Below are 27,812 nucleotides of genomic sequence, written 5' to 3'. Positions count from 1 at the left end.
AGCTGTAAACACAAACAAGTCCATGATATAAACAAGTTCATTTAAATTTATTCATTTATTTATAACTTGAAGACAGAATGATAATTATAGAGAATTAGCAACCTATCAAATTATTCGTACAGCAAATCATTTAAACTTAACTTATGTTTCTATGGAGCTAGAGCAGGTCACGTACAGGAGGATCGAGCATTCTACTTTTGCTACTATAAGGTAATATCACGATGTTGCTGTATAATATAATAAAAGAAAACAGGTTTCCTTAAGCCTCTAATTTTGAATAATAATCAAAAGTGCAACAATAACGGAGAATTATATTACGAAGGTGATATATATATTACTTCTGAATACAGTTATATTTATACAGTTGTACATTACTGAAAAATCTCTATATATATTTCTCTTACATGGCGACAAAAAAAAAGCCTCATTACAACTCCAGAAATGGCAACGCTAGAAAATCGACCAATGATTGCGGCTAAAAATGTCACATGCCAAATCTAGCTGAGATAGCTCAACATATAGCGCTTTTAAAACTGGAAACTGAAATAACCAGCTAGGCAGAAGTGAGTAGTCTTTGTCGATAGATCTCTATTTTAGTATTTTGTCGAAAGCGCTTTTTTTTCACGAATTTATATATTAGAAATTTATTTGACGATTTTTGATTTATATCACGAATTTATTTGTTTTACTGGAATTTGTTTATGCAGGTTTTTCCATTGCAATTCACTTATTTCAATTTTTAATAGACTTAATTATAGCCAAAATTTTAACCTTTTTAAAGAGATATCAGTTTTAGAAATTTTATCTTAAGATTTTATACTATAGCACATTTCTAATAGATTTAACGAATTGCATGTCATTTATTTCAATTCAAATTTATTTTAATGACTTAGTATTTACTAAAAAGATGTAATTTATTTTTTAAAAAGAAAGTTGCTGTATGGATTTGAATGATTGTTTTGAATTCTTAGAATTTCTTGCATTTGCAATGTACCTAAGTTAGTAGCAAGCGAAGCGAGCTTCACTAGTATTAATTTAAATCTCATCAATTCTATGCAGATATAACAGCCAAAGATATCTTGATCTTCTTTGTTTCTTAATATTGTATCACGTGACTTTTTGCGTCCAACCAAAAAGGAATGGAACTTTAAGACAACAATTATCGTCTTACGATGTATGAATGGAATCATTTAATGTACTTAAACATATTTGCAATAATTTAATATGCGTATTTATTTTCTTATTAATGTATTAAATTAATATATTAACATACAATACTAATTAATATATTAATATATGAATATACTAAAAAAATGCTGCTTTATTCTATGAAATCTCTTTAACTTTAAAAATTTAATCATTCTCCAACGGACAGGAATGTGCTCTTTTGCCCTCCAATAAATGAAATTTATAATGCTTATAAAAAATCATTTTGTTTAAAAAAATCATTCACTACCTAATCAGATTTTTCTAAGATAACTTTCAATTAATATATATGCGCATTAAACTCGACTGATTCATAATGAATTTTTACTGCAAACTTTGTTCTTTTTTTTGTTAGTAAGTCATTAAATACTAAAATCGTGACTAACTGACGTCAGCTACGCACACCATTTCGTATATTGCGAAACCACTTTTCAATGAATGAATGTCATATTAATTCATTACCTGCTGCCCGCTGAGAGAGAAAACGATTTTGCAACGGAAAAATCTTGCGTGGTCATGCATAATTTTCGCTTTTTAAGTTTTGATTTTTGCCCTACGGTTATAAACTCATAAACTAGGAGTATTAATAATTTATTTATTTGTTTTTCAAATTTATGATCTAACAATGACCTGGATTTTATCAATTTTTATCGAACAAGTATATGAAAATAAACAAGACTGCACGATTTCCAAGAATTGAATATTCTGTGATCATATCTGGAAAATATTCGATAATAAAATTAATCTGGAGATCTAAACAGAATTTTGCTTTCTGATAACAGATGGATACTTTTTTTTTCGATTATGATAAATCATATTTCCCAACTATGATTACTACACTATTCTTAGAATAGATTCATTCCTATCTAAACGGGACCTTTGTAGTTGCTTATTGCATACGTGAGGCATATCATGTATAATTTATTTTTCGCTTTTAAATAATTATTTCTCCAAATATTTAATTCTTTTATGAACAAAGCAGATCTAAATCTTTTTACTATTGTTTATCATTATATTTTAAATTTGAAGTTACATTTTCTTAACTACGCATTGTATAATTTCTACTTAATGTTGTTTTTAATTTTTATCTTTTTCTTCTTTTTTTTAATTCTACATAGATAGCAGAAGAGATAATTCTACACATTACTTCCAGACATGTTTCCGACCGCTAGAAGGGCTTTAAGACACCACCGGGATAGAGCCTTCAGTGCCTTGACCACTGGGCCATCGTGACTCTGAAAAATTAAATACCACCAAATAATATATACCTCATTTGACTATAATCATTACTACCTTAAAGCCTGTAGTTATTTTCATCTCATCAGGATCCCTGCAACGATGAATAACCGATTCATTAAATGAACTAATCTCTGAAGAAAGAAATCCGCGACCAAGGGGAATGTTTACCCACAAACAAAACTCAGAAGACATGGAAACTCTGCAGTCTAGTCATCAAATATGGAAAACCTATTCACTAAACCACTCCTAAAAATTAGAACTTAGCAGTCAAATGTCTAGTGATCCCATATGGCAAATCTATGCACCCGTCTGAAGAAAAGAATACTGCCATTAGCAAACTATTAGAAACCCTATTCATAAATTCCAACTGAAGAAAAGGGAATCTCATCAGGATCCCTGTAACGATGAACAACCAATTCATTAAATGAACTAATCTCTGAAGAAAGAAATCGGCGACCAGAGAATGTTGACCCACAAACAAAACTCTGAGACATGGGAACTCGGAAGTCAAATGTCTAGTCATCCAATATGGAAAACCTATTCACTGAACTCCTAAAAAATGAGAACTTAGCAGCCAAATGTCTAGTGATCCCATATGGCAAATCTATGCACCAGACCAAAGTCTGATGAAAAGAATACTGCCAATAGCAAACTATTAGAAACCCTAATCATAAATTCCAACTGAAGAAAAGGGAACTAAATAATCGAATGCTAGGACGATTCTAATTCGGTGGAGGACTTTTGATGCGAAACTAACCCTATTTTTAACATTACATGGGTAGGAAAATCGCCCATGGCAAGCCCGATGATTATAAGACTCTTGCTAAATTCAATCTACTACACGAGATATTTTACAAACCTTCAATGGTTAATGCGTGCAAGATACACTATATAAATATATTAGCTGTAGCTTGAACTCGAATTCTAGGCCTTTCTAAGGAAAGCATTCTGAATCTCCCCGCTTTATCCAGAAACAGTATGAAACTATTTATTATTACTATTACGAGAGAATGAATATGTTGCATTTTTTACAAATAAGAATGTTCTAAAATGAAAAATAGCCCTAAAAATTGTACGTTCAACAGAAAGAAAGCAACAAATCAATAAAGATGCAGATTTTAAATACTCACAAGGAAATAAATTAATATGTTATTAAAGTGAAGTCACGGAAGAAAGAAAACGAAGAAAAAAAATGAGTGAAAAATCTCTATTCTTATGAGTCATTTCTGATCTTATTTTAATAAGCAAAGGCGATCATTAAAACTCAATCTTTTCTTCAGAGAGCGAGCTTTAGCGTCAAATGCCTCCAACTTGACGCGAACAGTCAGCCGATTAGTCAGCACATAAATACACTGTGTCTCCCTGGACATCCGCGTAATGTGCAAAGAGGCGTAGCGGATTCACAATTCAAACTAGACTCCTTTTCCTGGTTTGTTTAATTCGAAGACTCTCGTAAAGTTTATTAAGTTGTTACAGCATGATTAATGGTGCGTTGATACAATTTAATGCCGAAAAGTTTACTGTCCATATTTTGTCTCGAAATATAAATAACTTCGCAAATACAAGTATAAGCCTCAAAGTGAAGCCTACGTTAGGCCTTCACTGGACTTGAATGCTAATTATCTTGTTAATTCATGTATTCATTGGATGCGATTTCCTGTCTTAACCTACAAGAATTTATTTTTGCACTAACTTTTGTTTTTTTCAATGAGATAAAGATTACAAATAATTCTCGGAATACTCTAAAATTACCTTCATATCAGGCTGTAGCCATAAGACAATTTTATGGTATTTGATTTTAACATTTGACTCAAAATGGCACGATTCAGGATTGAGATTATATATTTAAACTATGCATCAATGTTTCTTCCTAAAAAATAACCGAATCTCTGAAGCAGGGCAGGAAGGTCAAAATATAAAAATTAAGGACAAAATTGCTTCTAAATTTAAGGACGAATCATAGAAGCAATTTTTATAGTACGGACATGCATTCTCAGTTACAAAATGGATGATAGTTTTAGTAGCCCTAGTACTTGAGTAGTTGATAGTTTTTAACACTAGAGCGTAAAAAAGGCAATTATAAGAAAACTACTAGGATATTGAACAAGAAATTATTTTTTTTTAAAGTTAGTCGATTTTTTTTTTACGCTTTTCTTTATAAAAAAGTGAGAAAAAAGCTAAAGAAAAAAGGTGAGACAATAGGTGAGAAATTAAGTAAATAATAGGGTGGTGGAGAGAGAGATAAGAGCTTCCTATACATTTCTCCAACATGGAATGTTTCCATGTCATTAAAAAAAAAGGTAATTGTCACCAACAATGGAAGTAGATTAATGCCATACTTGACTACGAAGACTTAGACGTTAATTTCGTTACATACGTTGTGTCACAGCATATAAAGAAATTTCTAAATCTTAAATTTTTTCAAATTCTTTTTCAGAAATATGTTTATTCCTCCTTTTAACTTAAATTTTGTAAAATCAAAAATTTCAGGACATTTATTGAATATTTTTAATAATTAAAAACATTTTAAGAGACTTTATAACTTAAATAGATCATTATCTTCAGGAGAGCCTTAAGATTCATCAGTATATTCCATTGCTCTAAAAATTGAGGAACCATTGATCTCAATCCTATATTCTTCTAATAAAAAGTCAAAACGCCATGGGCAAGCGTGCAAGAAGAAACTTATATTGAAGTGAGACGAGACAATAACTAACTGAATCGGTGGTCTATAGACGGATTCTACAATGAATATGCATGCATATGGATCTGAGTTTATGCAGATAACAAATACAACTATTTGGGTTGGGGGGGGGGGGGAGAATAGCACCAGACACAGTTGGAAACAAGACAATACGAGATTCAGAAAGAAGAGAGCTGAAGATCTTCAGTTCATCTTAACTTTTATTATCTAAATTTATTGTAATTTACTAACTTTTATTAATACTTATATGCAGGTAAGCATAAACAAATGAGTGGATTTGAAACATTCAAATTTTCGAAACTATTATGTATTACAATAAATAATGACGAAATTAAAGAAATCTATAATTTTTTTTTCTTTCCCCTCTCATAAATAATTTTATGTGTGACCTTTTTTTTCACGTGACAAACATCTAATCTGTAATTATGTTCATTCAACACTTTGTGTAGTTTCATAAACAAATATTTTATATAATGCACATTTGGATCACACAAATGGGTGAAATTTATAATCAGAATAATTTAAGGATAATTAAGAATACAATTGATTAATATTATTTGAAAATAATTATTTAAGAAGTACTTACAAATTGTCGAAATGTATCCATAACATTTTATAAATAATATTTTAAAATTACCATAATAAAAAGTATAGTTAAAAACATTGATTTTTATCTTTATGTTCACTGATTATTTTGAATACCTTAGGAATAATTATGTGCACAATCAATAATTCATAAATCATTTTGAAATAACTTCGCATTTATAAAGCAAAGTATTCTCATAATTATTAAAATTTTTAATTGAACTACGACAAACAGAAGAGATAATTTATCTAAATGTCATCAAAACTATTATAAGACAAATTATAGACTATTGCCGGGCTGTAAGCAACCCAAAACTGACTTACTTGCACCCATAATGACACATGAAATTAGTCTGAATTATATATCAAATTAAAATAAAAATTCAGGTCACGTTCATGAAAAAGAAATATTTTGCAGAATAAGTAAATAAGATATAGATACTATCTAAGATTGAAAGGTCATAGAAAGTCACAGGGTAAACAGAATGTGTTTGTGACGCTTTATCTACCTATTAAGAGTATTAGGTGCTATTGTAAAAAGATTCACAATGCTTTAATTTCTCGTAATAATTGAATCATTCACATAATTTAACACTCTAATTGCTTCATTTTTTTCGCGGGTGAGCGGCGATAGCAAAAATATATGTGTTGTAGTTTAGAAATAGTATAAAAGCTATATTATTAAATATCGTTTATCAGCTACATTCTACATATGCGAAGATCAAGGAAAAGGGAAATTTTGTACTATTACAGCTAAAAGAAGTAAGGAAGAATATGCAAATGTTCCTTTATTAGAGGAAACTGATATTAAATATTTCTAAGAAAAACTTAATATGGTAGTGCTAAATTAAGTGTTACGTAAAAGTTTTGGGAAAAACAATACTCTAGTTCAGTACCTAAAAAACAACTTATAAGTTTAGTTTTTTGTACAAAGGTTATTTTTTTTAATTCTTTAAGATTTCATTTAACTTGAGTGTTTATTTTAATTTTTATTTAATAATAGGAATGAACTTACGATGTTGCAAATACCAAAACAGGAAGTATTCCTTTTTTTTAATATAAAATCTTCATTAAACTCGATCGATGTCTTGACGGGGGAAAACTAAACTGCGCATTTAAAATTTAATAAAAAATAATAAAAAAAAGAGGCTGCAAGTTATTACTTTACAAGTGGCTACATTTTCTGTACAGACTATAATCAAAGCTTAAATTTACCCAAGAAATTTGATTAATTTGTATTACTGTTTCAGGTTTTTAAGTTTGTTTGTTAAAAATTTCAAATTGTTTTATTTCTTAAAATGAAAAATTAAAATTAGTGATCTAAAACTGCAATAGTATATTACAGTTTAAGAGAAGAAACTGACTGTTTCACTAGTGCGTGTGTGTCGGATTTGCGCAATGCTTATGGAGGTAATGGTTCGTAAATATTATGGGGTCCCCACATATATATATATATATTCTTTTCCAGAACGAAAATACTCGAAAATTTCCTTAATTGTCATTTCCTTTTGTTGACTCTGAAATTCTGGAAGCATGAAACCGAAAGATATCAAGGTGAAAGAATTAGCTTATAACTTACATATATAAACTTATGGGTAGGTAATGGAATTGGAGTATTGGGTGGAATTGGTAATGGAAGAAGAAGAAAAACAAAAAAAACACTACCCTAAGTTATCTCAGGGAAAAGGAAAAAAGTTAAATATTTGTCTTTGCCTGATAGTTTTTAAAATAGAAAGGGACAACGCCAAGTGATATTTTGCGTTGACCCCACCAGTGGAATGATACGCCATTTTTTTGCTCTTTTTTCATTGTGAATTCAGCAATTTTGCAGTTACTTATCTGCCATGTAATTTCATTATTATTAAGTTAAAATTAATTTCTATGCTCTTTGTTTAAGGCATTTCTCTATGCCTTGTATTTTATAGTGTAAATATTTTCAAAATTCAATTTATTCTTTATATGTCATTTATACTTGTTGCTAATGTAACTTTTTGTGTTTTATGTGTTTTATGTATGTTTTGTCAGTAGAATGTTTGTTCTACTCTCGTGTGCCATGAATAGGGCGGGTCGAGGTATAAATAAACAATATACAATTGCACAAAACATGTGTGCAGTCCCACAATTCAACAGCAAAAAAAAAAAAAAAAAAACGTACTGATAAATTATGCTACGCCTGAGTTTTCTCATGATAATAAATATTTGCGATATATACATACGCTAGTTAACTCGGGGTAATCAGGGAAGAGATTAACAAAGATATAGTGTTTAGTTGGGGCCGGGATAGCCTGGTTGGTAGGGCATTGGGCCCATGTCCAAGAGTTCGAGGGTTCGATCCCAGCAGGCCGAAGACTCCCCGTGTAGTAAATGGTGACTGATGCACGCTAAATCTGTCGAGTCGTAAAGTTCTCCATGTTTCCATAACAAATCAACACCTCTGGGGGTACTGATCCAGGAGTTTCCTTGTCTTCTGGATTGATTCAAAATTAATATACGGAGTTGAACAATAGTAGTCGTAAACCTAAAATTGGGTCAGCTGTTCAACGAAGGCTATAATATTGCTTAGTTGAATAATTGGCAAAACAAAAGAGAGATAATGTGAAGAACATCACACGTCTATTTTCCCGTTTCCGATTCGATTCGTTTCCGATTCGAAATATTTTATTGTTACCTAGCTTTATTTACACCCTACGTATAGGGCAACATTAAAAAAATATTAGTTTTTTCCTAAAAAAAAAAAAATCAAAAGGATTTTAATACCACAAAAACCAACAAATATGCATTTAAAGGGGAAAAATGAAATATTTAAAAAGAGATCCGTTAACGCACATTGAAAGGTATCGATATTCCATAGAATAAGGTATCAGATATTAGAAAAAAAATCCAATTACAAATCCCTCAACACAAAAAAAAAAATTCAAATATGTTGAAATTTGCTTTTTGACCAATATTGCACTTGAATAACACAAAAACACAACAAATGAACATTCCTCAGAGGTAGAATAAATAAATGAGTGTGCAGGAAGAAAACCGTTACCGCGAATAGCAACATTTTATTCTAAACCAGCCTACAAATAGAATTTTCATAGATTTTTTACCACCTAAAATATAAATTCACAGCACGCAGACACCGGGTAAACAGTACGACACGCTATCTGGAAATATGAACAAAGTCGTTCGCTTTTTTAGTTTTCTTTTCAAAGAAAAACAACTTGCATTAATATTCCTACCCGCGGGTAAGACACCATAAAAGCTCTGCTTAAAGAAGTGTGACCAAACAGCCAAAATTTTCACTTTTTCTTTTCTTAAATAAGTCTCCACGCACGAAATCCCTCTCAATTTTTTTTCTTTCTTTATTGTATTGTCTTCTAATATTAATTCGACGTAATGCGAGCGCTGATTCTTGTCCTTACCGCATGTCTCTCCCCCACCCCCTTGCATCATTTCCCTAAGATGATTCCCATTTTATTTATTTCCTTTTAAGACTTTTTGATTCTTATTTTAGATTTTGATTCTTTTTAATTTTTTTACGTCATCATCAGACCGTGATCGTTTGTGCATCATTGAGTGGTTACACGTGATTTCGAATATTAGGAGAAAAAATTAATGATAGGATTTGCGTGAAAGCAGTAGTATAGGTTTTGATGATTAAAATATAAAAGAAAAATATTGATATCATAATTCCTTAACACATCACATCTGATGGCATTGTAGTTGAAATTAAATAAAATGTTTTTAAATAGAAACGGATTGTTCATAAGGATATTTTAGCTTCTTTTCCCGGTTTGCACAAAATGATGGATACTTAGAATTTTGATGTTGGCGTTCATTACTTTCCTTCGCTGTCTGCGTTAAGTTACGTAATTCATTACTTCCCATAATTCTTTTCTAAATGCAGAATGAATAATGTTTTTGAATGATAAAAAAAGACAGATCATTTAATTTACCTTGAAGTATTGAAACGTTATTGTTCATTGAAACAGCCGTGATGGCTTAGAGGCTAAGGCACTGAACTGTCATTGTGAAGAACTGGGGTTCGATCCCCAGTGGCAAATTGAAGCCCACCCAGCTTCCGATCTTTTGGCAGCAGCTTGCCTGGAAAGTAAATACGGCCTGTGCGCAGCGCTGACGACATTGCCCCAATCATGCCGTTGGTTACGACATTGTGGAGCCTTAACCTCCGTGACCCCCCCCCTGGCTCACAGTGGGCTGTTAGGGGAATATTTTACCTTTTTGTTTTAATTGAAAATGTATCATTAATGCAAAACTAGATGTCTTGCAACTTCAAAAAAAAGTTCAGGAGAAAAAAAATTAAGACACTACTAATAAAAGAAAATAAACTCAGACGTAATTGCTTTAAAACGTTCTAAACTGATTGTAGTAAAATTTTTTTTAGAAATCTACGCAGAGACATTTATTTTATAATCAATTTAAATATCAAATATTATTGAATTTCGAAATTGAATTAAATACTCTATAGATGCTTTATTTTTTAAATATTTTTTCTTAAAAATTAGGATTTAAGAATGTTAATGGATTTAGAATGTTTCGTGTGCCATTGTTTCATAGAATTAGGATTTGAAATTTTTTTTTCTAATTTTAACCTGCTAATATGTAACTTAAAAGGAAATATGCTATTAAACGGAATAAAATATTTTTGTTTGAAAAATATTCGGTTAGTTAAGCTTCACTTTTTTAAAATATTTCATAAAAAATTATAAATTTTAACTCTTAGAACTTTTTGCATATTTTATGACATTTTTATAACATTTCTTCACATATTTCCCATGAAATAAAATCCACTGGACTCAAACAATAAGGCATTTATGTGCGACACATTTTTTTCAATAGTTACTTGAATCAATTTTTTTTCTTATAATTTTTCCTATTATTAAAAATTATGACAAAATTATATTACTGCTTAGATAATCCCTTTGTAAAAGTATTCAAACAGGAAAAATAATCTTAAGATATTCTTAAGTGACAAAATTTTATTAAATTCTATCAGATGAGACCCTTCTGCATCAAAGGTCAGTAATCAATATAATTTGACTAATAATTCTAAAGTAACAAATAATTTAAAATAATTGACAGTAATGAAATAATCCTATTGTTATCTCAACAAGACATGAAACAAATAAAAAAAAAATCTTAATTTTTTATGCAATAAAATCTGAATGTTTGGAATGTGTTAAAAACAAAAAGGATCAATGTTTATATTTTTTATTCATTCCGAAAAAAAATGACACCGACCTTGAAATAATTACCTTATCTGAATCAGTAAAAAGACACTCCATACATTCAAAATTTTATTACATTGGTAACATAAAAATAAAATCATAATAAACTAAACGTCTTTATTAGAAAAATCTATAAAAACACTGAGGAATATTCGACGGGAAATAAATAAACGAAAATAAAAGGGATATTGCAGGTAATAAAATATTTAAAGAAAGCTTACTCGATATGGGGTATGAGAGAGAGGGGGTAATTGTTTGGGTAGAAGGATCCAGCAAAAAGAAAATGATCTGAAAGAGGTAATAAAGCGCGTTTAAAAGAGCGTCTCACTCGGTTAGTCACTAACAAGAAGGCGATTCTGCGTTCACGCGACAAGGAAAGGCTGTGCGCCAAAAAACGGACGAAATTTCGAAGCATGCCAGCGAAAAGTCACAGAAATGACTTCTTTTCTCTGTACTTTCATTTTCATCCTTCAGTCATAATAGGGGAACAATAATGAAATTCGGTGAGAATTCCGTTTTGCTTTTTCTCGACGATTATTTCAGAAGTCGTCGAAGCAGTTCTTTAAAATGCGGTTTGAAGTTGGAATGTAAAATATAAATGGAAATAATTGCTCATTTTATTTATTTTCCTCTCGTTTTTTCCCCTTTTTTGCAGAAATGGTATCAGCGGGAGGGCAAGTAGGCACATACATTACCGTCGGGGACAATTAACTTAAGTTGGGGATAAAAAAAAAGAAAAGAAAAAAAGCGACAGATGAAATTTATAAGTTGTTCTATACAATATTTTTTCTTTTCTTTTCAAAAACAAAGTGATATCCCCCCTTTTATTATTATTTATAAAATTTAAAATGGAAAAGGTTGGCAAAAAAATCAAAACCTTTTTAAAATTTCTACACAAAAAGATGTACTTATTCATTAAATATGCGCTTATGAATTGTTCCTGCTGTTGTTGTTGTTCATTTACGTCGCACTAGAGCTGCACAATGGGCTATTGGCGACGGTCTGGGAAACATCCCTGAGGATGATCCGAAGACATGCCATCACAATTCTGATCCTTTGCAGAAGGGATGGCACCCCCGCTTCGGTAGCCCGACGACCTGCACGCGAAGTCGAGCACTTTACAGTAGAACAGTTTAACGAGGACCAATACCGCACACCCTCGGTCCCTACGCAGACTGATCCAAGTGCTCACCCACGCGCGCACTGACTATGAATTGTTTCTATTACCTGATATATATAATAGGTCTATCAATACGTGAAGATTCTAAGATTAGATTAACTACCAAAAGCTGAAAGTTAACTAGGATAATATTTATTTTGGTGCATAATGCAGTTAGTACAAGACTTACAGTATTTTTTTTCCACTCAAATACAGAAATTATATTTTGAGGTCGTAGGTTCTACCTACTTGCCAATACACACAGCTTATGACTCATTGATTGTGTTGACGTAGCACTCAAGAATAAGAAATTGAATAAAAGGACTTAATAAGTACTTAGGCTTAAAAAAACATTGAAATTGATTACTTTAAATTGTAACGAACACTTAAATTACTTGTCCTAAACAGTGACCCTACGCCCTTACTTGGAATAGTTGTACCTCGTTACCATAGTCACCGCCACGGGTCCAGATGAATGGCTAGGGGAGTTCTTACTTTAGACAAACTATAATCAGAAGAGGACCTCTTGTACCCAGTCGGCACATTTGTGATAGAAATTATAATATCAGAAAAAAATATCAAGAGAAAATAGGATGTATTATTATTTTATTCTTTAATTTATAACTTTAAAACTACATCTATAAATTGAACATTTTTTGAAATCAGCTTGAAACATCTTCCAATACTGTGTTGGAAAAGAATCAGACTTGAGCGGAACAGTTTTTCCGAAGCTTTTGTGCCACAGAAAATATATATATATTTTCTTAAAGTACTTTACAATTAAGGCAAAACTGTAATTCTGTACCATCTTGCCCTGAAGTATCATCCGGGCTTTAGGTTAGACGAATATTTTAAAGTTTAAAATTTTTTTCTAAAAAACTGCCAACTTTGTAAGATTTAAACTTTTAGAAAATTTTTCAATTTTCTAAAATTTTTATGAAACTAGAAAACGCAGCGTTGTAGAAAATTTTTAAAAAATAAATCACTAACACTTTCCATTTTCACAAAATTGCTATTTTTCATATTGACATTTTGAAACATTTTTAGATTTAATAGAGCCCAAAAATTAGCTTAACTTAATTAATTAAAAATTAAACTTAGTATAGAAGACTATTACAGGCTCACAGCTGTTCACAAGTGACGTCTTTGAAAAACAGCCTTAAATACCTGTCTCCTCAAATATACAAATAAGATATATTTAAATGAAATTAAATGCTCAAGACTAGAAAGAGCATAATACATGTAACAATATTATAATTTTCATTAAATTTCTAATAACTTTAAAGTTTAATACGAGCATTTATTTGTAACTTAGATTCTGAAATAAGCTAAAGACTTGTTCCAACACTTAGGACAGATGAAATTGTGGCTTTCTTAAGCTGTCTGATATCTAATCCTCAAAGCATCCAAATGGGCTATGTTTTGATCTTTTGTTTATTAGATACTCAAGAATGGAAAGAACATGTTTCAGTATAAGAATTTTCATTAGATTTCTTAATACGAACATCCACATTTGTATCAAAATTATGAAATCAGCCAAAAACGTGTTAAAACACTTAGGGCAGATAAGAAAGTGACTTCCATGAGCTGTTCTGATATCTAATCCTCAAAGCATCCAAATGGGCTATGTTTTGATGTTTTGTTTATTAGATACTCAAGAATGGAAGGAACATAATGTTTCAGTATAAGAATTTTCATTAAATTTCTTAATACCAGCATCCACATTTGTATCAAAATTATGAAATCAGCCTGAAACGTGTTCCAACACTTTGGGCAGATAAGATAGTGACTTCCATAAGCTGTTCTGATATCTAATCCTCGAAGCATCCAAATGGGCTATGTTTTGATGTTTTGTTTATTAGATACTCAAGAATGGAAGGAACATAATGTTTCAGTATAAGAATTTTCATTAAATTTCTTAATACGAGCATCCACATTTGTATCAAAATTATGAAATCAGCCTGAAACGTGTTCCAACACTTTGGGCAGATAAGATAGTGACTTCCATGAGCTGTTCTGATATCTAATCCTCAAAGCATCCAAATGGGCTATGTTTTGATGTTTTGTTTATTAGATACTCAAGAATGGAAGGAACATAATGTTTCAGTATAAGAATTTTCATTAAATTTCTTAATACGAGCATCCACATTTGTATCAAAATTATGAAATCAGCCTGAAACGTGTTCCAACACTTTGGGCAGATAAGATAGTGACTTCCATGAGCTGTTCTGATATCTAATCCTCAAAGCATCCAAATGGGCTATGTTTTGATGTTTTGTTTATTAGATACTCAAGAATGGAAGGAACATAATGTTTCAGTATAAGAATTTTCATTAAATTTCTTAATACGAGCATCCACATTTGTATCAAAATTATGAAATCAGCCTGAAACGTGTTCCAACACTTTGGGCAGATAAGATAGTGACTTCCATAAGCTGTTCTGATATCTAATCCTCGAAGCATCCAAATGGGTTGTTTTGATGCCTGGACATTAGATGCTCAAGAGTGAGAAAGAACAACAGACAGACAGTTGTGGTTCTTTCTGGTGTGACAAGACACACATCACTTGGATTAAGAACAATCAGTGGCAGCTTCTTTTGGCAGATCTTTATCAGTTGAAGTTAGTACCTCATCTGACAGTGTGCACGATATAAGAGCAGACGAAGCGCGACGAATGAGTTCGTTGGAATGTTCGAATTGAAAAATCGACATCGGGATCGCAGCCGAATCGCCTGCATCTTCAAGCCTTCGGGGGATATAATTGTAATATGTCAGATGAAGCTCCGGCTACTTTTTTCAATTTGGGATAGCATAAATTGTTATTTTCTTTTCCTGACATTGTCTCTATTATTGTATTTAGAACCATAGAACAAAAGTGTTTTCTTAGACACAAAAAGAGTAAACAGAGTTCTGGAAAGAATCAGTTATAATGAAATTCGATCTCACTGACGCATTTAATCAAATTCATTTTGCCAGAAGTAATTGCTTCTAAGTGGTTCATTGTTGATGGTAAATATGGTCCTAGTATATTTTAGATTCATTTAAAATGGGCTCAATTAATATTAGAACAGAGTAAATTGGCATTTTTTTTCTTTTTTGAAACTAATTCTTTTAAGTTTTACGTCTATCCTTAACCATTTTTTTAAAAATCGAAAACAGCTAATGCACTGGTTTATTATTACTACCTTTTCCTTAGTTATTCTAGTATTTAATTTATATTAATTAGTTATAACTATTTTTATAATATCTTAAGACAGTGGTTCCCAAATTATGTTCCGAGAATACTTTGGTTTCTTGGAAGGGTCGTAGGTCTTAAAGAGAGTATTGTAATTTTTTTTAAATCAGTCATGATTCGAAACCTGTAATTAATATTATCCATTATTTATTTAACTTCTCTGTTATTTTAATGAAACTATTTAATTGAAATTTTTGGGAAGAACAAAATTTCAAAACAGTATTTTTTTCTAATAATATAATTAATGAATTATTGAAAGAATATATAGATTTAAATAAAGGTATAGTAGTATTTCACAGCAAATAAAAATTAAACAATGAAAAAGTATATTTCTCGGATAGTTATTTTTAACGCTTATTTTCTTCCTTTTTCGTTTTTACTTTAATTAAAACACCTATTTTAGCTAATTCATTTTAAAATTATGCATGTACTAAAATCAAATTAAGAACTAGACAAGACTCGGCTCCAAACTTGAGAAGTCAAAAGTCTGACGCAAACCCAATTTTAAAACAAATATTGATAAAACAACCTGATGAAAAAATTTCATTCTCCATTTATTCACTTAATATTTTCAAAATTATTAATAGTCTTTCAATAACCGTTATGTTCACAATTGCAAACGTAACTTATTCATTAAAACTAACGTAACTTATTCATTAAAACTAACAGCTGCCTTACGATATTTATATTTAGTCACATATCTACGTTTAAATTTTTAAATTTCTAAAAAAAAATAAATGAATTAAAAAAAATATATATATATATATATAAATAAAATGAAAAATAAATAAAATAAATAAAATAAAAATAAATAAAATAAAAATAAATGAAAAATAAAAATATTCATCAATTCAAATAAGTATTCCCAAAATTTCATACCAAGGATACTAATCGATGGAGCGATGCACATACAAAAAAATTATAAGTTAATGAAATTTCACTCAAAACGTACAACATAAAATTAAAATATACAGTTTAAACATTTCATGGTTTCAATCTTTGTTTACTTTTCAAACAGAATGGATAAATATTGAAATTTATTTTTATCACGTACATAAACAATCAACATCAGATAATTTAGAAAAAACTAACTGAACGTCAATTAAAAGCGACACACAAATGTTACGATTGCAATTGCAATAATCAAAAATGAATTGTGAAGCGTTATAAATATGACACTTTATCTATAAAACGTTTATTTTATATTTCCTTTTAATCTCAATCGTTTCGTTTAACATATAAATCGATTACGTCACGAGAAATTGTATGAAGTTATAATCAAAAATGCTTATCAACACAGCATAAAGATTGAAAACAGAAAAACTACTTAAATAAATTAACATAGAAATGAAGTTTGTCGAACAAAATCAATATGAATTTTTTATTATTCCTACATTGAATAATTAAAGGGTAGAAATATCCAGCCATTTTACCGATATTATCGATGCTAAGAAAGGGACAAAATAATTATTGTAATAAAAATAATTTTCATATATTCAGCTATTCAATGCGATGACTAGAACGCATGCGATAATCAGCAAGGAGGTTTTTCGGAAATATAGGCTTTATCTGTAATAAAGTGGAAACAATTTTCTTTCATGGTTAAATGTTAATTAAAATTTCACTTAACTTATTGGATTTGTACATTTTATAAAAGCCAGAGGGGAAATACTTATTACAATACTAATTCATTTTGAAAAAAAAAGAAATAGAGGGAAATAAAAACAAATAACTTTTGGCGAATATTGGAATTATTATATGATTTTTTAGTTTAATAATAAGCTCTAAAAAGAAAAATAATGTATTCTAAACTCGTTGTCTACTAAAGCATAGCATTCTTTTGAAGTATGAGATAGGATTCTTAAAAATAGCAGAATTTTTTTTCATTCGTAAAGAGAAAGATAACTTGGCTCGTGATCGCCCACACTTTACTTTATAAATACAAGAGTAATATAGTGTGCATTTCTTAACAGTATTGATACCAGAAATTAATTAAAATGTCAACCATATTGCACTCTTTTGCATAATAATGCTCCCATAAATTGTAATAAAAGAATAAATAAAAAAAATCCTTAAAAAATAAATACAAATAAGTAATATAAAAAGTAAGAGAGAAAGAAAACATCTCCATAATAGAGGGAAGTCGGTAATTTTTAGCACATGAGTATACAATTTTTACATTTTTAATGTTTACAAACTGACCATGACTTGAAATCTTGTAGCAATAGGCAGACTTCTCGTATTATGCCTCTCTTTAAATGGAACTTTTACTGAATATAATTTTAATTTGATAACGAACACACCAGTTTGAAATAATACAATTTTACACAGTATTAAAACAAAAAATCTTTGCTTCATTCAATTCAAAATGCACGATGTAATATGGTTAACTCGCAAAGCAAATCTAACTAGTAGAATTCAAACAACAATTATCTATATATATTTAAAAAAATGAAGAAAAAAAAAACAGAAATGTAGAATGATTATAGAAATGTAGTTTGAGGAAAACTATTATTCCAGAAAAAAAAATTAATATTGTTTTAGAAAGATTGAAAACATATTAAGTAACAAAATAATTGATTACGCGAAATCCATAAGGAAAAAAAATTAATAGAGAGTCCATTAGACTTTAAAATAGCACTTTAGATAAAAATCGTATGGACACGTTTAGTGTGAAACTGTTTTGTCTGTCTTTTAATAAAATGTTATTATTAAATTGTTCTTACTTCTAAACAATGGAAGTGCAAAAATGCTCAAGGAAGCTTCGAACTCCAAATAATAACATATTAAATATAGTGAAGCCCTTAAAATGATTATTAAACAAAAAATACAAAACGACAATAACAAATTAGGGACATGATATAACAGAAATGCTGAGAGATAATGACAGAATGTCATTTTTTAAGCTACTGAATTGAAATGTGATAGCACTGTAACATTTAAACTTTTTCGAGGTTACTACTTTAGAGGTAATACTAGGAAAAAATTTACTTATAATATGCTTCATTTATTTTCTTAAATAATAATTTTTATAAATGTAAAAACGTGTTTTTTTTTTTTTTTTTTTATTCGCAAGTTTTAGAAAGTTATCCATACAGTTTGTAAGGCATTATGGAATTAGAATAACAACTACATAAAATTGGACATCTAGGCTTATAACATCTGTTCTGGTGTATTGATGCAGGCAATAGAATTATATATGGAACATTTTTAGTTGATCCATAATATGATGGAAAGCTGCTAAAACGTTTAAAGTAAAACCATGTTTGTGTTCACTTTCAACCATAGTATCGGGCAGTTACTTTTGAAAAATGGAATAAAACGGTACAACTTATAAGCCATATTAAGGTTTGCTGCAAATATGAATGATATTATGGTTCAACACGATCTAAAATTTAGTTACTTGCGCTTATAGGAAACTATTAGCGAATCAAAAGTTAGATCTGAAAATAATAAGAAAAAAAAAAATGATTGAACTAAACTTTGTTTTTAACATTAGTTATTATTTTTTATTTTTTTTCTGGTGAGTCTAAAAAATTATGTCTTAAGTTTAAACGTTAGGCTTCAGATTTAAACTCTTCAAACTTGGTAAAACAAATTGAAAAAACAAAACACTGTTGGAAACTAGTTTTCCAACAGTGAAAAGGGTTTTTTTTGTTTTCTTCTTTTATATAAATAAAATCTCCGAATAAACTGCATTTTTTCTTTTCAGTTTCCATAAATTTACATTAAATTTTAAACATTAATCAAACTAAAATATTGTTACAGATTTTTAAATCTAATCCATATCAACATAAAACAAACTATTTTCAAATAAGTTGACTCTTTTTACAAGAGTTTACCCATTTTTTTTTTTTTTTTTACCGGGAAAATAGCACGATCTTCTACCTAACTCTAATGCTCAACATGTAGTATGATTTGGGAAGGGAAAAAAAAAAAGTATTCTCCTTTAATTCAAGCATGTGAACTGTTCTTAATTATGTACAATACTTAATGAAGTAATTTTAAATAAGTGAAAATAGGTAAATCAAGATTCAAGGGTAAATTCAAGATTTTTTACTTAATAGCTATTTTTTTGGAAAATTATAGATTTTTGTTACTTTCTGCTAAAATATGCAAAAGATAATAAAAATAACAATTTCGAAGAAACTATTTTCCATAATAAAAAAAAAAGTATTAAATACTCAAAAAAACTAAGTACTTAAAAAAGTAAAAGTACTCTTTATAACACAATGCTTATAGTAAAACTTACTACTAACAATTGATACACACATTTAAAATGAATTCAAATTCACATTGCTTTACAATACTCATCTTGCAAAAGGCCCACGCATTTAATAGAAATTTACAAATGCTGATTTTTACTTTTTTTGTGAAAGTGTTGATTTTGCCTGGATAATCACGGTTTTTGAGAAAGTCCCGGTTTTAATGCGATGTTTTTTTTTAAGGTACCGTTTTTGCTGCGTCTATTACTATGAAAGTACCAATTAACGGGGAAAAAAAATTCGCATACATTAGGTCCTGGTATGTAATACGATTTTTTTAAAAAAAAATAAAAAAAGCGCTCATATTAAATTCACACTTGTGGAACGAAAAGTTATTGGAAACAGGGCTGTTAATAATGTAAGATATCGCAAAACACAAAGATTCAACTTAATTCATGCATGGTAACATGAATCTAAAAAAGCCACTGAGCTTTCTCACCAATCTACGTCCAAAACCACAACAAATCGAATTTTCTTAGAAGCACTATAAAAATAGTAACAAAAGCTACAGAAAAGGCATTTATAGAAGTTAAGAATGTGTACATTTTTCCGACCCTCCCCCCACAGACCTTGAAATCAAGCATTAAGGGAACCGAAATCTAAAAAAAACCCTTACAGGCATTGGAATTGAAAGAAAGTATGTGAAATAAAAGATAAAACTAGATGGGAAGGGGGGGGGAGTGATCGGTTGTAGCCATTAAGATGAGGGTGGGGTAGGGAAAAGAAAAACTTTTATCATTTGTCAGATAAATGCTGTCAATGCTGAGACATGATCCTGTAGCCAGCTAAAAACATTCCTTTGATCTTAGACGAAGATAATCCTAAGATTCTTTCAGCGAAATCTGGAATAATATATCACAAATACTCAGTATTGGACACCTGTATGAAGCCATTTCATATTTTCTTCTGATGATTGAGGGAAGGGAATTTGATTTTCGCTGTAATCACCTTCTACAACGATACCATCTTAAATTTGTTCTTAAAAAATATAATAATTATTTTTATGTGATACATAATAAAAGACCATGACTGAAAAAAACAACCTTGAATCCTATTAGTAGAAATTCTGCAACTTTTAAGTACATTAACCCTTTATCGCACATGGGACACTAGTGTCCCTAATATATATTTTTCTAATTACAAGCAAAAGTATATTTTGGCATTGATCAATTAAAAGAAACAGCCTCTATGTTAAAAAAAAAAAAAACTGTCAGATTATCGTAATTGCGTTTCGAATAAAACACAAAATCCAAAAAAAAGTAGTTAGAAAAGAAAAAAAAATCTGTTTTCCTTCTTATTCAATACTAAATTATTGATATTGTAAATTAAAGAAATTTCAATGATAAATAACTGTTTCTATTAGACCCAAATAATTGCAAACTTGAATTATTGTTTTAAAGATTCTATCCACGTAAAAAACGATACCTCAGTATCATGCTGTATTTTATAACTATCAATTATTTTTTTTCCAATGCCCACCTGTGTTAACATCCGTCAATTCAAGCATTAACAGGGCGATTTTGTTGGCCTCTCTTTCAGGGGCACCATATTAGGTGGGCTAACGTCACTCCCACAGTGAGGACAAGTAGTACAGAGAATTAAAGAACATCCTTGCCTTGCCCGGGATTCGAACCCAAAACCTTTCTGATGCAGGGACAGTTCCCTGCCCCCTACACAGGGTGGTCGACTAACTATCAATTATTAAAATGCAAAATAATATATTTCTCTCTTATTTTGACCCAAATTAATGCAAAATAATGAAAAATATGTTTAATAAAAAATTCGCGTCAAAGAGTTAATACTGTAAACTTAGGACCATATCAAGGTGTCAGCAAACTTGAATGACATTATTATATAGCAAGCTCTTAAAGTTCGAACAGTGTGATGGACAAGCAATTAGAAGTTAAATTGGTTGAATTACGTTCTCAACGGGTACGCACCTTCATTAATAGTCGAAGGGAAGGAGAGATAGATAGTAAAAAAATGTGTAACATTTATACCAAATTTGAAAATAACTCATTTTGGTTTATAACAACTCACATCCATTCAAAGCAGATTTATTCAAAACCTCAGCAAAATTTTATTATGTCCTATAATTACAGCCCTCCATGTCATGCTTTATCAGTGTTTTTAAAATGATTTAACATGTGTTTTCATTGAACCCGCTGTCTACTTCATGGAGCATTTATTTTCGATAAAGAGACCCAAATTTCCGTGGTTTTCCTCTTAGTGTAACAAAAATCTAGATTAGTTTCATTAAAAAGTTCACTTTGAAAGTAATGTTGCCCAAATTACTGCTCCAAAATTGTCTTTTGGGTTAGGTTCAAAATTACAAAGCCACGTAGTTGAGTATCTTCTATGAATCGACTATCCAAAACTGGTGATAAAATAACCTAACGTGAATTTAAATAAAAATAAATAATAATAAGCACAAAAATTTCAAAATTAATCCTTCGATGTTATTTAATTTTTACTCAATAAAATTAATTTAATCCTTCAATAACTCCATATCTGCCTAGTAATTTAGTAGCATTACTTAACTCTTCATTAAAAATATTTTATACAGGAACTGAGTTCGAATGAAACACATGCAAACAAATCCTATGAAGATGCATAGTGCACTCAGTATTTTTTAATAAAAATTATAGAAAAAATTAACTTAAAATCACGGGGCTATTTAAAAAATATATATATATATAACTAAAAAGGAAAAAAAATACATAAAGGGAGTTAAAAAATATTTTTAATCTGATAGAAAAATTTATGTAGTGAGTTAGAAATAAATATTTAATGAATAAGTTTAAAAAAACTTATAACTTTTACACATTTTGACTTTTTACACATTTTTGAGGCCCTAAAGAAATCATGGACAATCAGGCCTTGCTGAAGTAATCCAAAAATCAAGCAAAATAACTAAAAATAGAAAAGTACACTAGAAGGAAACATGACGTCATGCAATGCTGAATAACCACTCCTCGTGAGAAGGGGGGAGGCAATTTCTTGAAAAGAAATACGAAGGGACCAAGAGTTAAATATAAAAGGAAGTGTATTCTTTAAAAAGAACATCAATAACACAGCTTTCACTATTGCCCTGTAAGATAGCAATACCCTTTTACTACAAATTGACAAGCAACCAATGTCGGTCCCTGTCAAATTATAGGTAGAGTTGTCATATTATTTACATTGACCCCCATGGTTCAGATGACAAGCATTATTTACAATGTTCATTCAAATTCTTTTATATTGTGTGCTACACACATCTATGTAGATTTATCCAAAATCAAGGTGGTATCCTTTTCATGTATTTCTAGGAATATGCATGTTCTTAGCAACAATAGCTTAAAGGACAAGATGTCTGGCTCTAAATAAAGTTCAATCAATTATATTCCACTATCATGGAGGTAATGTTCTACTCTAAACAGGTGAACGGGTACACTTTAATTAGAGATAAGTCATATTTTCAAAGTGACAAATAAAATTTCCACGCAAACACTGATACTTCTATATATTCTGATGTTATGTAGTGAAATTGCTGGTAACTTATTAAGCATCTACCTGGAAACAGTAGCGTAAAATCGTCACATTTGAAAAATTATGACGGGTCATTTTACTACTCCAAGACTAAGTTTCCTAATGTAATACGTATACACAAAAAAAAAATTAAAATAAATAGATAAAGCCATAATCTTGAAAAAATTTAACTAAACTATCCTAAAAATACTTAGCTAATTTATTTTTCTTAATCAGTTTTTCAATATTCCGTTTTTAATCAAGTATTTTGCAAAGTTATAATTATGAAACATTTGCCATCTCATAAATAAAAAAAAGCCTATCCCATAACATTTCACGTGTTGCGCTTATAACGTAAAAACCTTCTGTATTTTTTTTTTTTTAAATTGTGGAAAAGAAAATTCTTTACTAGTGCACAAACTTAATATTATTTAATAACATAATAAGCTAATTTAAAAATCTAGGAGGTAGGCTATACTCTTTATCCTGCTCCGTTCCACCGGAAATGAACAGAAATAAAAGAGAATCTCTTAATAAAGGTAAGATAGATTTACAAGGCATAAAGCTAATGGAGGAAACTAAGGAGCATTAAGGAATCTTTAATTAAACCTATGCTATTAACTATGCAAGAAAATAATATGCTGCATTGTTAGTAACAATAGTAAGCAAATATTTAAAAAGTTTTTATAAAAAAAAAAACAAATTTTTTGAAAAATAAAAAGTAAACTAAAACCTGAAAATAAAAAATCCCTAGTGTTTATTCACGCAAAAAAAATAATAAGAGGATATTTCATTGATAATTAAATACTGTGATGACTAAGACAGTAGTGTCACCTTGATAATTGCATTACGTAATAAAAGTAACACCTTACAATCTTTGAACTTAATAATTCATACGCCCCCCCCCCAAAAAAAAACTGGGAACAAATTCGGATGAATTGGACATTCATACAAATAAAAAGCAATTAAGTGCATAATGCAATTCTTTTCCATAAGTACTATGTGCCGTATACTATTAATACTGCTTAATCTTTCATTGTTGAAAAACTACGATCAAATATCATGAAAATTGTCAGCCATGTATGAAAAGACTATTAAATCGATGAATTTCGGTACTAAAAAAATCATAAAACACTACAAATGAAAAACATCTTCTCTCTTTTCTATTAAAAGAAAAATGCTTTACCTTATACCATAAAAAAGCCTTTTCCAAGGTGAAATAATAATTTTAACTAATACTTTTACATAACACAGTGACGGGCACAACTAAAACTATTGAAAGGCGCCATGATATCCTGGGGAACAGAGTTAGGGCCCTACTTTAGATCTTAACAAAGTCTCATAATAAAATCCCTGTGTAATAAAAATGCATTCTTTACTAGTGTAAAAGGAAACAAGCTATAGAGTAATCCCCAAAAACACACGTTTCTGCTTTCCTAAAACACGCTTTTTAAAAAAGGAGGATATTAGTAAATCCAGAATAAAATTTACGATTCAAATGAAGCACGTAAAAATGAACTTAAGATTTAACTTAACTTAATCATAATCACTGACATCTGTCAAAGATGAACAATCTTTTAATAATCTCAAAATAATCGGGCCATAAAAACTAAAAATGTCATGCCAGCGGCAAACATGAGTAAGCCAAAACTGAAATCGTAAAAATCTAAAGTGTAAGTGTACAATTTACAGTGTAAAAATTTAAAGTGTGAAGTAAGATCCAACTAAAAACTAACATGTTTATACAAAATAGCAGGTAATATTTACAAGAATCAGGATGACCAGCAAAAATAAATTGTTTTCCAATGCTGAGGAAAAAAATACTAAATTTTTTTAACAAACAGTTCTTCCCCATGTACTTTTTAACAATACATTTAAAACAGTTCAAGTGACAAGTCAGTAAACTCTGGGGACCAATTTTGGCACATGGATCAGAGATTGTGCATCCTGGTTATATACTATTTAAACCTAATTTCCACTAATGATGGCAACAAATAAAATACATAGGTAGTACTAAATAAAACCAGATCTTTTTTTCAAATATTCAATTGCAACACAATAAAATGGCTAAGCTGTTTGATTTTTCTATTATGACAGGCTTCTGCCAAAACCGACTTACAACCCTCCGCTAACGATCGCTTGACTGAATCAGCCGTACACCCCTTCCATTCTTTCATGGCCACAAATAAGATGTCCTTTCCTTGAAAGCGTAAATCCAAATAACTTAACACCCCTCCCCACTTATTTCTTCACAAAGAAAGGCCTCTCTTAAATAAACCTTATCTCAACTTTCCTTTCGTTCTAAAATAAATATGCTTGAAAATCCCATGATTGTGATGATCACACAGCGTGTTTTATTTCCAAATCAATCTACTCTGTACCTGTATTTAAATTACGATTTAGCGATATAAACGTAAAATAAGAAAAGGTCCGGTTATATTACTGAAGGATTACTAGCGAAACTGTTTAAAGAATTGGAATCTCTAGTTTCAAAATATAATGGTGAGTAATACAGCCAATCAACTGTCAAAATATAGTCAACTACGAAATGAATAATGCTCAAATAATGAAAAAAAAGGAAGTAAAATATTTCAAAACACAATCGTAACCTAGTAAATGAATGTAATAAAACTCCAACTATGTCAATTGAATTGTTGACTGGTCAATCTTAAGAATAAGCGTTTAAATCTTCATTAAAATCACCTATGCCTGTTCATCACCTCTAACAATCCTTTTCTGGCAATTGTGGTATAGAATTAAAATGTTTCAACCCTTTAAATTAATATACAATAAATTATAAAAAAATAAACAAAAAATTTCACATAAATGTAAGCTTTACAAAATAAATTCTTAAAAAATATAAAATCTTAATTAATAACCAGTTTCTGAAAGAATGCAATAATCAATACCACAGAACAACTTCAAAATTGAAATATAGTTAAACCGTTCCTCTATCTAGGTTAACTAAACCTGTACATACATTTGATACGAACAAAATTCGCAATAAAGCAGATAGTTGTATGAATAGCCAATTCAAAAGAAAAATTTCTTTAATCTAAGTTCGATCAAGATCGTATTAAGTTCGAAATCTCCCGGACAAGCAAGTTTCCTGAATCTTCGTCCGTGTACACAACAGCGTGCGAATGTTTACATTCTACAGTCGAATTCCGTGTACGATTGTATCACTCAGAAAAGGTTGGGCAAAGTTTGCAGGTGCTTACGTATTGCAAATTAGATAAAACAATGCATAAAATAAATGTATCCACTTACCACAGGCGCATCCAAATCTTGTTGATCTGGATGATCATCCATCCTGAAGACGGGAAGGGGTGCTCTGTTTTTGACACGAATTTTGGCCCCTTGGATAAGAAACAGCTGATAAAAAATTAAAACAAGAAACAAAACAGCGACCAAGCGCTTTACAGTTTGTCAACAAATAGTCCAGTTAATTAGTTTTCTTGACTGCACAGTTGATATCTCTTTACGGAAAGAAACAAACAGTGGCGAGTTTTCACAATACTTTGGCGACGTGATCCTCACGTACAAGTGACTTACACTCGAATGAGAGCTTCCACAACTCGGCGTGTTTGGCGGAGTGCGCGGGACGATCCCAGGATGCAGTTCGCAATCGAAATCGGCCTATCAGAGATGGGGCGCGGCATTCCTCAGTCTGAAGAAGAGGATTAATTTTATTGGATGAAATCTCACTACTGCTTCGCGAATCGCGACTGTCGGCATTATAATATTTATTTTGGAAATGATTCTAACTTTTTTCCCCCTAAGATTCCATCAAGAGCACGAGAAGAAAAAGATCAGAAGAGGTGGATTTTTTTTCTCCTCTTTTTCAGACTTTCATTGTGTCGTGGGAGTCGCGTGATCTATTCTGTTTTCCACCCCCGCCCAGTCGGGAAAGAAGTTGGGGAGAACTTTTCGGAAAAGTTGAGGATACGGGAAAGGATACATTCACGCCACCTCGTGCTTGTTGCAGCAGTTGGGGGGATATTGAAAGCTTATCGTTTGCAATAAAATCAGCCTATGCATTCATTTTCAATTTCTTATAAAATTATTAAAGATGAATTGGATATTTTATTTACAATAATTTGAACTACTGTTTATTAAGAAAATCACTTTTTACAATTGATATTTTTTTTTTTAAACGAACGAGAGTGCTCTAATTATTTTTCAGAAAAAAAACTAAAACATTAATTGAAAAATTTGAAAGGGATAAGATGAAGAGTTAATTTTTAGTTGAAGACACGCATGATGTATTTTCAATTTTAACCTTTGCTTTTAAAAAAAAATCACATTTCACAGTCAACAATGGAATTTTTTTTCTTCTTTTTTTTAAAGCTGAGGGAAAGTTATTAGCATATTAGAAAGGGTAACAGAGTAGAAAGATATTATGTTACATATTTTTCAAGATAAAAACTAAGTAAAAAAAAAAAGATTTCGAAGAGATATTTATGAGATGAAGAGTTAATTTTTAGTGTAAGAATATTTTTTTCGTGAAAATTTAAATTAAGATTTATAGAAAATTTAGAATGGAACAAAGCTATTCTATTATCTTTCAGAAAGCGGTCATTCATACTTTCGTGAGCTCCTAATAGGGGTTGTGATTTACTTATTTTTGCTGACGAAGGGGGAGGAAGAAGTAAGTGATGTGAGTAATGCT

General features: G+C 30.2%; 1 protein-coding gene across 4 annotated transcripts in view; it reads right to left on the bottom strand.

The window, feature by feature from the left end:
* LOC107452032 (AT-rich interactive domain-containing protein cfi-1) overlaps positions 1 to 27,052 on the bottom strand; it is a 255,777-nt gene extending 228,725 nt beyond the window's left edge. For 2 of the 4 annotated variants that reach the window (XM_043039632.3, XM_071183473.2), the window contains exon 1: positions 26,411 to 27,052. In XM_043039632.3, the coding sequence (XP_042895566.3) occupies positions 26,411 to 26,452 (42 nt within the window). In that variant the 5' untranslated portion in view covers positions 26,453 to 27,052. The remainder of the gene's footprint in view (positions 1 to 26,410) is intronic. The other 2 variants (XM_071183474.2, XM_087167841.1) reach the window with 1 other exon arrangement.
* Between the last annotated feature and the right edge of the window lie 760 nt (positions 27,053 to 27,812).

Source organism: Parasteatoda tepidariorum, chromosome 7 (assembly GCF_982258835.1).
Source record: "Parasteatoda tepidariorum strain Cologne lab strain chromosome 7, Ptep-v5.0, whole genome shotgun sequence".
Classification (NCBI taxonomy): domain Eukaryota; kingdom Metazoa; phylum Arthropoda; class Arachnida; order Araneae; family Theridiidae; genus Parasteatoda; species Parasteatoda tepidariorum.
This window is presented reverse-complemented; position numbering and strand designations above follow the sequence as displayed.